At 43.2% G+C, this 14,801-nt stretch overlaps 1 protein-coding gene across 1 annotated transcript; it reads right to left on the bottom strand.

The window, feature by feature from the left end:
- Nucleotides 1–244: 244 nt before the first annotated feature.
- On the bottom strand, nt 245–12,944 carry QPCT (glutaminyl-peptide cyclotransferase; the record flags this gene model as incomplete). Its single annotated transcript, XM_079532984.1, has 7 exons — nt 245–390; nt 2,380–2,496; nt 2,960–3,059; nt 3,897–4,073; nt 6,576–6,857; nt 8,988–9,134; nt 12,609–12,944. 7 exons carry the CDS (start codon nt 12,942–12,944, stop codon nt 245–247), a joined length of 1,305 nt encoding a protein of 434 aa, XP_079389110.1.
- Between the last annotated feature and the right edge of the window lie 1,857 nt (nt 12,945–14,801).

Below are 14,801 nucleotides of genomic sequence, written 5' to 3'. Positions count from 1 at the left end.
TATCCAGAGGCAAGACATTGAAAGATCAAATTATTTCTGGGCTGAAACTAATTTTTATTTAATGCCATATTTTATTTCTTTATATGGAACATTGAGCTGAGAACAGCAGAATCAGTAATCAGTGTAACAAGAGCTATCGCCGTATTTTGCTTTGCTTCAGTGCACTCTGATGTAATTAAATAACAGAAGGGAAGGTGAGCAAACAACATTTAAAATGAAGTAAGATTTGCAGCCTACATTTCTGTCACAGGTTTAGATATTCCAGTACGAACACCTGGAGGATTTTGCTGAGGTTCTCGATAGTGGTTTGGTCGAGGTTTTCTTCAGTGTCCTCCATAGTGTGCCATACTTCAGGAAAAGGGGACGGGATCAGATGTAGGACTGGAACCCCTGTGAGGAACAAAGTGAAATTTGGAAACCACGTTAGAGAACTTCTGTTAAGTAAGTTGATACATCACTGCTTATTGACAGTCAGATAGCTACTCAGCTCACTTTCTAAAGGAGTGTATACCACTGCAGTCCTACAATCTTTTTTCTTTTTTTTAAAGTCTGTGGCTACAACCCATCCATTTCACTATTTGTTTCCTAAAATCCATACCCTCCTTGAAGCACTATCTTTTTTAAAGTATCTGCAGCTAGTAGTTGTAGTGTGATACCTGCCCCTTTGTTTTTCCTGGATTCCATGCACTGTAGTGGTTCAAGTTGTGTTTAGGAGGTAGAGAAGGGCAGAGAAACCACTGCAGCTCCCAATTACTATGTTCTTATGCCAGTGTTAGGATTTAGCATATTTTTGAAGCAGATCCTAGTCTTCTCCTTAAGTGGTAAATTAGAATGCCTGTATTTTTCTCCCAGCAAACAGAACCACTGTTATCCTCACATAAAAGGATTTACACTTTTAAATGTATTACTGTGTGTGTGTATGTTGATAGATATGAGCCACCAGTATGTTGATACGTGATGCAACTTCTAGATAAAAGAACTCATTCGGCTGTCTCCTGATCCTTCTTTCAGGACAGTGGTGGAGCATTGTTTCTCTCCATCTTTCCTGTTTTGCCACTTTTCCTCATTTTTCAGCCACAAAGAGGAATCTTTATTTTCACTGGGTGTTGTTTATATCATTAGAAAAGGTTTTGAGGTGTAGTCTCTGACCGGTTTCTCCCATGTAGATTTTCTTATGTCCCTGGATATGTATGTGGTAGCTGCATGTATTTCATTGGAGCTGAGTCCTGCCTTCCAGAAATGAAGGACTCATGGAGCTGAAAATCCATTGAACAAGAGACTGTAAGTGCAGCTCAGTTAAAGGAGTGCTTGCTCAGAAGTGGGGAGGTATGACTGCACTCATCTGCTTGCAGAACTGTGTACTGATTCAGCATTACTGAGTAGTTGTAGATCACAAGCAGGCGTAAACAAAAGATCTGGATATGGAAGTACCTCCCTTATTTCCTATGTAGCAGCTTTGAACTCGTCTTACTTTCCTTTCGACCTTGTCCTTCTCTAGCAATGCAACTATTGTAGTCCTTGTTTATGGTGGATAGTTTCAACTAGAAGAATGTGCTGTATTTGCTATTCTTATGTGGCTCACCTTTATTTAGAAGGTGCCATATCTAGTACTTGAACATCAAATCCACATCTTGCACCTGGGCAAGAGCTTTAATCACCAACCCGTAGCTGTGCAAGTTGGGTAGCAGTGATGTAACCATTTTCCCTTTCTTTGGCTGCTTCCTGAAAGAAAAGAATGAACGTGGTGCCAGTGGTGTGGGTGTCTGCTGGGAGAGATCTTGGGTAGGGAAAATTTCAGGTATGCACTTAGTGCACATTATGCATGTTGTGTCCTTTGCCATTCTTACTGATTACTATATACACCTTTCCCATCTCTGCTCTAGTAAATGAGAGTCTAACTTGAATATTTTAGCTTTTGCAGGAGTTAGTGCCTTCAAATTTCAACAGGTAATTGTGAGCATTACTCAGTAAGTTTGCCAAAAGGTCTTCAGAGACTTTTGTGATCTTTGCAAACGCAGCCCTTTTGTGTGTCTCGCTGCTTCTAGAAATAGTAAGCAGCAGGCTGGTGTGGTGTGTAGCGATAGCCCATTGGGTCAGTTACTCATCTTTGTGGAACACTGTAGTGCTGGCAGAAATTTCCATTATTTCTGTGCCATTGGAGCTGTGCACATACAAAATGATGGTAAGGATGGTTCTATCTCTGCTTTTCCTCTATGTTTTTCAAAGCTATGACTAGGCCTGTGTAACATTGGAGTTTGAAGCCACAACCTCGGGCAGATAAGCTGGAAAAAACCAAGTTCATATGCATCTGTTTATTTACTAAATGGAGCTTTGGTTATTGAACTTGTATTTTAAAAGCAGTATTAGAACTGCCAGTACCTCTCAATAGAAATGGAACGTGGTCATCCTCAACCAAGCCTCGATATACATTATTCTGGAAATACTGTGTCTCATCAAGGTGATTCTTCAACAGATTCATACCGTGTAGCTTCTGCTCTGTAATTCACAATGGAAATGACTGTTACAGCTTTTGGACAATATAAGGCATGTTACCACAAATTAATTTTTCCACTCTTGTGGAATCTTTTTCCATTAAGCAAGAAAAAGAAGCTGGTGACTGTCTTTCGCATTTGTTTAGTACTTAGAAGACCCCAAGACTGATGCTGTTACCACTGATTTACAGAAGTGAGAACTAAAACACGAAAGTGAAGCAGAACCCAAGAGTCACAAAGTGGCCATCAGAATCATGTTTTCCAAGTGTTTGTGAATCATAGTTATTTTATTAATTAAACATGTATGAAGTTATCAATTTTGAAGATGCACCAAATTTAATGTTTGCATCATTAAATATTAGAACTGTAAACCAGAAAAGTAATCTAAAAATCTGATTCACATGGCTTTTTCCTTTGAAAACTATATCCTAAATCTTTAAATTAAGAGCCCATGCCCCTCTCCTTACCAATTGCTTGAAGCCTCTGAAACCATCGGCTAGTGTTTGGAAAATAATTGGGAAAGACAGGGTTTGGTGCGCCTATTAAATCCAGTAGTACCAGCAGGTCCTACAGAAGAAAGAATCTTTAGCACAGTATTCTTAAAGTTACCCACCAGCAGCAGCAGTGAAATCTCTTGGTTCCTGTGCAGATGATGACGGGGTCATTGACAGCTCCTTACAAAGATCTGGCTTTTCTACCACAGTACCTGAGAAGAACTCATTAGCAGAACCCTACTCAGACCCAATGCATCTTGTTGCCTTTCCAAGGAGGAGGGACAGACTGTTTGTCCAGTCCTCTTTCTGAAAAGGGCTGTGTTGCTTTGTTTACAGTCTCTGAGTTATATCCCTTTAAAATAATATGTTACGTGGGGAGAAAAAAGAGAAAATTACTTCTTCCCTGGAGAACAGCTTCTGTCAAGGGAAAGACATTTTATGAGTCACAAGATAGAGTGATAGTGGCTGAGCAGTGAGTTGGGAAACCAGAAGGGAGCTGACAAAATGTTTGTAGGAATCAAAGGGCAATCCTGAGAGCTTGCTATAACTCTGAGATGTCTGACTCCAAGGCTGAGCTGGGGGGCTTTTTTTTTTTCTTCAAAGAATCTTATTAGTTCTGTGCTCTTTAGTGATCATGTTGAAGAATCTCTATTAAAGGAGGTAGGTGCCCTAGTTTATACTGTAGTAAATTTGAATATTACATTTTTTTTCTACAAATCCTCATACTTGCATTGAGTTTTGTGCTGGTCCATCTGAAAAGCTCTTGCCAGCTCTGTGTTTTAGCATGTCTAAAATTTGCACAAGCTTGCCTCAGTTTAGGTGAGCTTCTTGGTTTCTTGGGTATTTGGCTTAATTGATTATTAAACAATTGCAGTTTGCTATTACTCCTTATGGAGGTGAAGATACTTACCATGCCCTGGAGTCTATTTGTGGTGGTTGAACCCGGTGGATGTGGAGTAGATACCATTTTTTGAGCCAAGTGTTGGGACCCATAGAGGGAATCAGAAGGGGACCACCGGACAAAAGCTTCTTCTCCATCAAAAAAAATAAGCTGAAGTGAAAGGTCTGGTCTTGATGTTGAGCTTGTCTGTTGGAAGAAGTAAAAGGTGGCAGAATTGATTCTGGCCAGAGCATTGTGTAAAGAAAGAATACTGCAGTCAGATAAGCCCCTTTGGTATGGGTGTATCTTCAGGGTACTGTATGCAAGCCTTCCTATGGCCATTAATCTCAAACATGTCATGGTGACATAGTGATCAATTATTATTACTTATTAATCTAGCACGATGACACATCCCCCACCCTGGCATGATTTTTGGTTCTGGTTGAAAGTTTTATTTTTGGCTTCAGTGGATGTGAGCTGAGTATTTTGAGAAAGGTCTACAAAACCAGGTAGCCAGGACATCATTTTGAGCAGCAGAGGAGACATGTCGGCAACGGCATCTGAGGTGAGTGCTGTGAATACTGTGGCAGTGCCTCAAAGGAATAGTATTCCTGCTACAGTTCTGAAGTGGAGATGAATTATGAAAGGCTTATGGTTCGTTGAGGGACAAAGAGCAGTCAGTCATGAGAATGATCATTTCTTCTTCTTCAGGGACACTTGCAGTCACTCAGGTAGATTTACCCTGAAACCGAAGAGAGGAGAATAGATACACTCTTCCTCTTTGGCCACCAACAATATCACAACAGTGAAACTGTTGAGAATATATACATGATTATTGTATTTAAGGTCACAAAGGAGACATCTATGTGAAATTCCTTCTCAAGGCAGAAGGAGCCTTCTTTTTTTTTTCTGTTTACTAACTGAAGCCTTGTTTGTTCTGGCAGCGCTTCCTAGTAACTTACAGCATGGCTAAACCCAGCTCAGCTCCACTATACGGGAACTGTGATGTTGGCAGTTGCTGTGAATATTTTAACCCCTCTATGAATAATTTTTTCTTCAAATGGAATTGCATGATGTGGTTAAAAAGGTGGGGTCACTGGCAGCAGTCACGTCCTGTATGGGCCACAATTCCCAACTGGCTGGAGCTGATCCAATGCAAACAATAGAGGAAAACCTCTATAAAATGTTGCTCATGTAGGCAAGATGATTATTGATTATGCCCACAGCAATGTATGGATTTTTTCTAATGGCACTGCCTTGCTGCCCTTTGTCCTTCGCACGGAACAGACCTCTTCTGATAGCAGTTGTTTTCATTACATTTTGGAGGAAATGGCATTAACACCATCTGAATTTTAGAAAGCAGTATTTGCCATTATTATTAGTGCTTAACGTGTTCCTAGATCTGGATAATGTAAAGAGATCTCTTTGCCCTTTTTATTTTAAAACTTACTCTTGTGTAACTGAAGAAACATCAAGATAAAGATCGCAGTTTCAAGTATAAATAGATTTGGCTGAAAGCATAGCAAAGTCTGTTATGCTGCTGTGAGCAGAGCAAAAAGGTCACTGCTAATGGATTAAGCAGATGGGTCCCAAAGTATATTTTGTTAATGGGCTGTACGAGTGATGGTCTGTGCAAAGTAATTAGATTGCTTTTCTGTCAAATGCCGTCACCTTAATGAAAACTTAATCAAGAAATAACGTATTACTTGCCAAAAAAAAAAAAAAAAAATCCAATCTTTAAATCGGCATACTGGTTGTTCCATAAGTAACAGGCAGGCTTATTCTAAATGAAGCTTGTAAATGGAGTCTGCGTGTGTTCACAGAAGTGCTTCATTTTTGCAGTTAAAACCCATGGCATATCCTTAGTCTTTCAATTTTTAAATCTTCTAATGTCAGAAGGCACCAAATCAGTTCTGGAGACAACTGTAAGCAGCTGATCTCAATACCTGAACTGAGTGCATTCCACTAGTTAGCAAAACGTTTGAGGAAGCTTCCTGTGGAAATCTGTTGGTGTTTGGTGAGCATTCTGTCAGTAGTAAATACCGAGCCAGTAGATGGCACTCGTAAGTCTGTGAAATAGCTCCGAGAGATTTTTGTGCCCAGCAGTGGCAGTGCTGGGAAGCAAATTTTCCTGTGGTCAGAGTCTGATAATGTAATCATGTTACTTGTCTGCATTCCTCCACTCAGATTGCTGTCGTTCATCTATTAAATAAACGACTCAAACCGATAAAAGAAAACAGGAAGAAAATGTTGAAGTTGTTATGGGCTGGGGGCATGTGACAGTGTAACTCCTCCACAGCAATCGGTTCAGCTGTCTCCCAGTACAACAGGGAGACTTTAAAAATGCATCATTCAGAAAGAAACGTAGTGCTTTACTTAATAGGGTAGGAATGGCTGGATAGGATTCTGTGCTTTTTATGTATAATGAAGAACTATATCTCATTAAGTCTATTAAGTGTGTTCTCCATGTATAAATTGCTTTAATATAGTGTATATAAGATACTCCCACTTTGCATGTGAGTTTGTAATGTTATCCTGTACTAAAGCACACGTGTACAGATCTCTGTTCAGTTCCTCTGGAATATGATGGGGATCTTCCTATAGGCACAGCGACCAGGGAATCAGACACGGACCAAAAGGGAGAGCATGGAAATGCCCTCAGGTCTGTTGCTATTGCAAAACCATGTGAGAAGGAACCAAGCCAACTACCTGGATGGACTGAAGCTTGTTGTCCAGGGCACGTGCCAGCTCCAGCATCATGGCACAGGGCACAGCTGAGTCGGTTGCTCCCACAAACACTCTTCCGTGCCACTGTGGGCCAAAGAACTTTGAGTCGTAGTGACAAGCGAGGACCAGGTGGCGCTTTGCAGAGGGGTTGAGAGTGCTGATGATATTTGAAAATGTTTGATACCCATAGGGTGTGTACTTCTGAAAGGTATCTTCTTCAATTTCCCAACCAGCCTGGAGTCTTTGAAGACGCTGCTTGATGTGCTGCAATGAAATATATATTTGTATATATACCAAATGAATATTACTGAAGGAAAGGTACTGCAGACAAATTATCAGTAGCTAATTAGCAATAGTGGCTCTGAAGCTTATTTCTGGTGTTTTTAATAGATTACTCTTATAGCAAAAATGATTATAATAATCATGCCACTGTATAAAATAAGATAAGCATCATCCTCACTGCCTTAGCCTACCCTCTGACTGGCTCACTCACTTTTCATCTCTCCGTTCTGTCCCTTGTAGTTGGAGTCTTGAGATAGCTTAGAGTGATTGCCCATCAAGGTGACGTTGTTGAGGTGTTGACCTCTGAAGTCTCCAAGCCAGACTTTTCCAGGAGTAATTAGGATCGATACAGCATTCAAATATAAACTCAGTTGTGTCCTTAAGTGTCAAAAGTGGCTGCAGAGAACTTGCAGCTATTTTGGCAATTGCTATGTATAGTCTCCATAAATAAAACATTGGCGTTTTTGAAAATATTGGTATTTTTACCTTCTAAGAGAAATTTGCCTTTCAAGTGGCATAAGTTGCTTGTGAGGCTATAAAAGACAGTGATGCCTGTCAATTACAGAATAAATGAAGCATTTCAGAATGTCTTAAAAATGAGGCCCTTAATAAAAATTGATACAGCGGACCTAAGTAAAGGATGATTCATTTTTAGGTAGCTTCACGTTTAAAAGAATAAATCTAACTACTCAGGCTGTACTTAGTACAGAATTCTAACTGACTCTTATTAGAGGGCCATCTCTGTTGAGCAGCTGATTTTTATGTGTCCCTAGAGTGCTTCTTCAAGGCAGATTCCTCTCTCTCTAAATAAACATTAGCAAAAGCCTCTAAGGGAAAAAATGGAAATAGACTTTGAGGACTTGTCCTGCTCTCAGTGAAGTCAGTAAGAATGCTGCCATAAATTCAGTGTTAGAAGAAACTTCCATTTTGCTTGTGGTCACCTTCTGGAACCTTTTATGGCATCATATGGCCTCCTCACCATCTGTAGGACTACTTCAACAGAGCAAAGGACTTCTGTTATAGAGGAGTACGTAAGCCTGGGTGAAGTTCCCAGGGTGCACTATCTGTGAGTGGAACCACCCTCTCCCTTCCAGGAGTCTGATGTTTTTCCCTGTCTCAGGGGAGGATTTTTTTTTTTTTTTCTTTCCCGGGAGTCTACTGCAATATATGCTGTTACCTTGTAACAAAATGATCCTTTTTTTGAATGTAATTTGTGGTTTTCTATTCCAGGCTGTCCTGTTGTTTGTTTGTTTTTCTTCCTTTTTTCCCTTTCAGTTGGCTTTCTTCTAGTGTATGACTAAGGAAACCACAAAACTAAATGTATAGAAGCAACCAGTATAAAAAAGCTGCACTTTCCTCACCTACCATTTGTAGAGTGGCAAATAAGCTTATTGTAGTTACGGGTATCATGGAGCTGTTGAGTTGATTCCTAAAGGGTAGATGATGGTTCTTGAGATGTTGCAAATGCCTTCTAAGTAATCTGGGCCATGCTGGTGCTTCAGTCTCTGGGCTGGCTGATATAAGTAGGAGTGAGTGTGGCACACAGCCTTGGAGATGCCTGCACTGTGAGATCCTACTCATGCTGAATCCTTGTGGCTGAAGCACAACATGCTGGAGCTCTCACCAGCCTGGGGCCAAGCACGATGTGGCTGTGCTAGCCCAGCACTATCATGCTGCTGTGCTGCCTATCCAGGCTGCCCACCTGTGTGGACCTCTGTGATCCCTCCAAGGCTCACCTGGATGGATGAATCAACTCTAACGGACCTCTCCAGGACAAAGAGTGGGGATGTGTAGGATTCCAGGTGTTTGAATCACCAATATCCTGCTCATGTGAGGAAATGGACAAGCGCTGTGTTATACTTCAGTTACCAGACCTGGGGTCAGCTTCTTAATTTGAAACCTGAAGTTAATCTTTCCTCTTGCCATGCAGTCCTGGGAAGTAATGCTAGCTGAAGTGCAGGCTGTCTCTTGTAGACACTGCACGGTTTGCACCAGCACAATGATCAGGTTCATCTACCGCATGAGAGAAACTTGTCCCTTTGTGGTGCCTAAAGGCTCTACCAGCAAATAAAGAATAGGTGTGCTTAGAGGTTGGCAGAACTGTTTCCTTACCTGTCGTACGGCGTGATTTCCTGGTGACCCTGGGTATCTTTCTATCAGGATGGGGCGCAAATCGTTCTCCCACATTTCAGAAACATCTGTTTTTTCTGCAACATTTTGGATAGCATCAGGATGTAAAGTACTTGGTTGGTGAGAATACTGGAGAGAAAAAGGAAAGATTGCTGCAACTGTTACTGAAATTTTTTTAACCATAGTCGTCTTCAGAATTATGATTATATGAATTATGGAAATGTTTCAGTATATGGAGCTATTTTGGTTTACTGACAGTTATTTTAAGAACAGATTTTCTGACAAAAATTTAGAAAAAGACATTTTTAGGTTCTGTGGCTTTTCTAGCTCTGATTTCCATGTAAAATAAACTAATATTAAGAACATGGGAGAAGTAGTTTACCTACTAACCAAACTCTGCCTTTTACTGAGTTCTTTTTTCTGATATCTTAATTATATGTATTCTACAGTCATGTCCTCAACAGTGCCTCCTTCGAGTAAAGATTTCTTTGTGACAAACCCCACAAGCCTTATTTTGGCAGCAATAATATTTAGCTTTATGGTCTGTGCACATTACAGGGCACAGCACTGCGAAGAAATGCATCAGCCAGCTCAGTCCTAGAAGAGTGGTGCTACCGTGGCTCTATCCACAAGGGCAGAGTTGGTGTGACTGCACGGTGCAATGTACACTCTTTCGGAGTGTACTCAGGTCCATATCAGTGTTGTTAGCCTTGAGTTAACCTCAGAAGTGGCAACTTCTCTCCTGTGATGACAGCCAGTAGTGCTAGCTACTTCCCAAGTGCTTCTTTTCTCTTGCCTAGGGATGAATGTTTGGCACTGTTTGAGATGCCCTGGAATACCTGTCGCATCTTTGTGGGGCTGGCAAATCCATCAGGGATGAGCCTTATGATGTCCTGGAGCAACAGCTGAATGCCAGGCGGGAAATCCAAGGACATCTCAAATGCTCTTTGGGTACCAGGTTTGAACCTACTCAGACACAAGCGGTTGTCTTCTCAGGAACTTCTCGAGCCACCTTTGGTTTTATAGATAAACATGATAGGTACTATCATAGGATATTTGTATCCTACCCATTCTGTGTTTCTGTCACAGGGAATTCCTTCTGGTCCCCTCTCCCATTGATATACCGTGCTGTGCTTGCTCATGCTTTGCTCAGAACTGCCATACAGGGTTGATGAAACTTGCCATTCTTCAGTCTGCCCCGTGTACCTCGTCCTTTTTTCAGAAAATGAAAGACAGAGAAACAGGAGCAGGACAGAGCCACAGTTTATAGTGCAGGAGAATGGTATTTTCTATTTTATTCTTCTCCTGTCTTACAAATGCTTAACTGTGGAGTTGCTTTTGGGCTGCTGTTGCATTGAGCTGATGTCTTCTTAGATGCATTTACTCTCACTTCAGCACTGAATATATTAACGACAAAAAAATTAAAAAATCATTCTTTCTTCCTTGCTTCCTCACATACATTGTTTAATCTCTGTCTAAAATGACTGCAGAAAATCATTCCTTACCTGGTCATCAAGCATGCTACCCTTGGGACCTTCTGCAGTTCCTGGAATTACCTTTTATCTTAATTAATTAATTAGACAAATATGGTTTAAAAAAAAAAAGTTGCTGTCTCGCAACTTGTCACCTTTCCTCCTTTGTTAGTTTGTGTTGAGCAAAGCAGATACCAGCACAGCTGTTTTCTGGACTTGACTATACATTAAGCATTTAATTCTCCTCATTCCAGTTTCCCAGCTGTTGTTTGTGTGAGGACCATTCCACATACATAGAAAAGGCAAAGACAAGAGAAATGTCAGAAGCGATCTGCTGAGGAGGAAAGAGGGGATGTAGAACTGCGTGCTTTAGGAGTGGGAAGGATATCTGAAGAAGTGAAAGGCTCTGTGAGGATGCTGAATAGCAGCAGAGCTTTCCTGGTAGCTGGGGTCATGGAAACACTTTGCAAAGAAATGTTTTTGTTATAGTACAAATGTGTAAAAATGCTTCAGAAGAAAGGAATACATTCTCACTCATACTAGTGAAAATACATTCAAATCTGGGAAATGAAAGGCATTACAAAAGCATTCGTGAAGTAAAAGAAGAATGAAGTGTGCCGGTGGCTCATTCCTTGGGATTGCTCAGTCTGTTTGCTGCAGGGTGGCAGCAGAGCAGTGTGTTCATGGCAGGGCTGCCATTGAGCCATCTGCACTAAGCTGTACAAATGGCAGCTTCTACCAGCAGCCTGTACTTATCCTGCTGATTTGAGTACCTTCTGGCTCAGTGCCAATGGAAGCTTTCTTCTTCTGAGAGCTGGTGAGTTTAGGAGCTGGTTCTTCCTGCCTGTGTGAGCAGAAGGGAGTGGGCTGTGCACTCCTGAGATGTCCAGCTTTTGGCTCATGCTTCCCTTCAGGGGAAAAAGAGCAGAAGGGCCGAGAATCTGATGAGAAAGAGGAAGTGGTTCCTGGTGGGTGCTTGCCAGGGCTGAGGAGTTCAAGTGCGGTGGTTCTATGGTTAGTGGGAGGAAGCATGAGCATCATGAGGAAGCAGCTCAGAGGGTTGGAGTGAGATGAGGTGCAGAATGTGTCACTGTGGCTGAGGGGGCTGAAAGATGCACTGGGGCTGCACGGCTGTGTGCTCACTGCCACAGCTGAAGGTCTGCCTCACTTACACAGTCTTAAATGTATGCACAGCTAGGAACTCTAGCAGCTATTTTAGGAGTGTACATTCTTAATATGTGATAGATGTATATGTATGAATAACTGTGTATATAAATATATACACAGAGAGATAACAGGAGTAGAACAGAATGACGTTTCTGCTGATTTTCAAAATTAAAACCCACAACCTCTGTTGAATGGGAAAAGTGAACAAAGACTGAATTAGGAGTGACTGGGAAGGCATGAAGGTTGTCCTGGCTCTGGCTGAGGGAGGCAGAGAGCAGTGCATGGAGTCAGCGGAGCTCTGTGGTTCCAGGTGAGCATCTACAGCCACCCAGCAGCGGGGACTAAAGGAATATGATTCTGTGATTTTATCATTTTCCTTTTCGAAATCTGTGAATGCTTTAACTCAATGGAATTCACTGTTCTGCGATCAGCTGTGTTCCATGTGATTTGGTTCATTAAGAAGCTATGCTGGCATTTCGTAATCAGCCACTGAGAACTGCATAGAGAAACAGAGGCTACACATGTTGTTTCCTTAAGCATTACCTCAAGACTTTTTTTTCCCCGCAACTTCACGCAGCGTTTTAAATGAAGAAGAATACAGCGTGGCCCCTACAAGACGCTACAATACTGTATCTTTTCAAAATCCCTGTGTAGTTGCCATCATCTCAACCCCATCCTCTTTCTCCTACCTCAACGTGAATCCCCTCGGGAAGAGCTGCTCGTTGTCTCCATAGCGGCGTTAAGTCTGACGGGGCTCCGGGAGCGCAGCCGCGGGCTGCAGCCCCTACCAGGCGCCGAGCTGCTCCCACCCCGCCCGGCCGTCGGTACCCGGAGCTGGGGCAGTCATCGCCCCTCACCTGCACCCACCCCGCCCGTCCCGGCGCAGCGCCCCCGGCAGCGGGCCGAGGGACAAAGGACAGACCCGCGAGGCGGCGGAAAACCACAGCGGCCCGGCCCGACCCACCTTCTGCTGAGTCCATCCCGCGTCGCTTTCCCGCCCCTGCGCCGGGAGCAGGCAGGCGGCGGCGGCGGCGAGGCACAGCACCCCGGCCAGCCCCGCCATCCCCAGCTCTGCTGCGGGGAGGCAGCGCCGGAGGCTGGGCGGGAAGGAAAGAGGGAGGGAGGGAGGCGGCCGCGGCGGCACCGGGCTCCTCCCGGCCGCGGCCCTGCCGGGAGGCTCGGAGGGCTCGGGCTGGACTGGGCTTTGAGCAGCCTGACCTAGCTGTAGGTGTCCCCGTTTGTTGTGGGAGAGCTGGACCAGGTGGCCTTTAAGGGTCCCTTCTGATTCAAACGGTTCCATGATTCTGTGAAAATACGTGCTGAAGTGAAATGTTGCAGCAGGTCAATTAAAATGATGAAAACAAGCAGGCAAGCTTCCCTGCACACGAGTCCTTTAGGTCAGGCGGTGTCACTGTCCTTGGGCTGTGCTTTTGTACAAAACTTCTGGCCTTTGTGTTGCAGAAATTCCACAGAAAAGTCTCCAATTACCACATTATTCTTAATGCTCGGGCTAGCCTCAGAGGACATTCAGGTTGGCTACCAGGGAAAGGTTCTTCACCAGAAGGTGGGTGGGCACTGGCACAGGCTCCCCAGGATGGCAGGCCTGGCCCCAATCCTGCGGGAGTACAAGGACTGTCTGCACCACGCTCAGTTCTATGGGCTCCTTCTTAGCTGGTTCTGTGTGCAGCCGGGAGTTGGACTCGATGATCCTTATGGGTCCCTTCCAACTCTGGATATGCTATGATTCTATGCAACTGAAAGGAAAAAAAAAGTTAAAATGGAGGCAGAAATGAAGGAGGGGAGAGCCTCATCCTGAGACACCACGTTCTGGAAGCACAGCATGGCAAGTATTCAAAGAGCCTGTGAGGCTAATAGCAGAGAAGCAGAGCCATTTGTCCATTTGCAGATCTTCGAACCAGATCCACAGATTTCCTAGAAAAGCTGGTGGCTCTGCTGCCCAGTGGACAGATGGGCTCTCTGCAGCTGATGTTCTTACTGCCAAGTCAGCACCCTTATAAGTGGATACCAAGAATGTGGCTGTAACCAAGATTTCATAGATGGGGAAATAACAAGTTAGTGTATAGGAATGCCATTTTTCCCACAGAATTCCATACCTCATCTTTGTTAGGAAATCATTCCAAATGTAAAACCAAGCCACCACAGAGTAGGGAGAAATGGGCAATCATTTGATCACCAAGAACAGTGTGGACTACGAAGAGTGGCAGCAGCCTCTCAGACAAAAGCCCACCAACCCAAGTGACAGCAATCTGAGGGAGGTTCAGGTTGAGTATCAGGAAAAATTTCTTCTCTGAAAGAGTGGTCAGGTGTTGAAATGTGCTCCCAGGGAGGTGGTGGAGTCACTGTCCCTGGAGGTGTCCAAGGAACGTTTAGATGTGGTGCTAAAGGATGTGGCTTAGTGGGGAAATAACAGTGGTAGTTGCATAAAGGGCTCAAACGGGATATTCTTAGGCTTCTTTTTCCCCTCTCCAATCGTTCAAACAGTCCTGTGCTCACCAGAAAGAGAGGCATATGTGTAACTGCAGCAGCAGTGGGGGGAGGGAGGGAAGCAGCAGCCCTTCCTATGCTTTGAGAGCAGCTGTACAAAGAGTGACATGAGGAGAATTTGTACCAAAGTATTTAGGCAGGGGGCATGGGATGGTGGCATCTGGGAAACTGATTTTTGTTAAAATACGAGTGGAATTCTTTGAGGTCATTGATCTGGATGTCTCAGCACAGACGCTGAGAAGGAATAGGGACAGTACTCAGTGATTCTACTGCCAGTTCACCGAAATACATCCTGGTAGCACTTCTGAAGACCTCTCTGCCCTCTCATTTGATTCTCCAAAGATTTTCCCATCTAACAGTACATACAAGACTAAGGAGACAAAGAGCAATAACAAATAAAAACATAGCATAAATCAGAGCAGGTCACAGCTGCAAAGAGAATTATGTAACTACTTTAGAAAATAGTTCTTTAAAAAAAGTTAAAACAAACAAACAAACAAATGTAATGAACATTTTGTTTTCCAGTGTTTTGTAAAGGAGAAATGCGTTGTTTAGTCCTACTCCATACTACCAAATTGGTAAGGTGTCAGTGGTTAGCTGCTCTTTTATCTTATTCATTTGGTTTATTAACTTGAAATTCAAATAGATGTAG

Source organism: Tetrao urogallus (assembly GCF_951394365.1).
Source record: "Tetrao urogallus genome assembly, chromosome: 2".
NCBI classification, from domain to species: domain Eukaryota; kingdom Metazoa; phylum Chordata; class Aves; order Galliformes; family Phasianidae; genus Tetrao; species Tetrao urogallus.
Note: the sequence above shows the minus strand (reverse complement) of the source record. Positions and strands in the feature narration are given on the sequence as shown.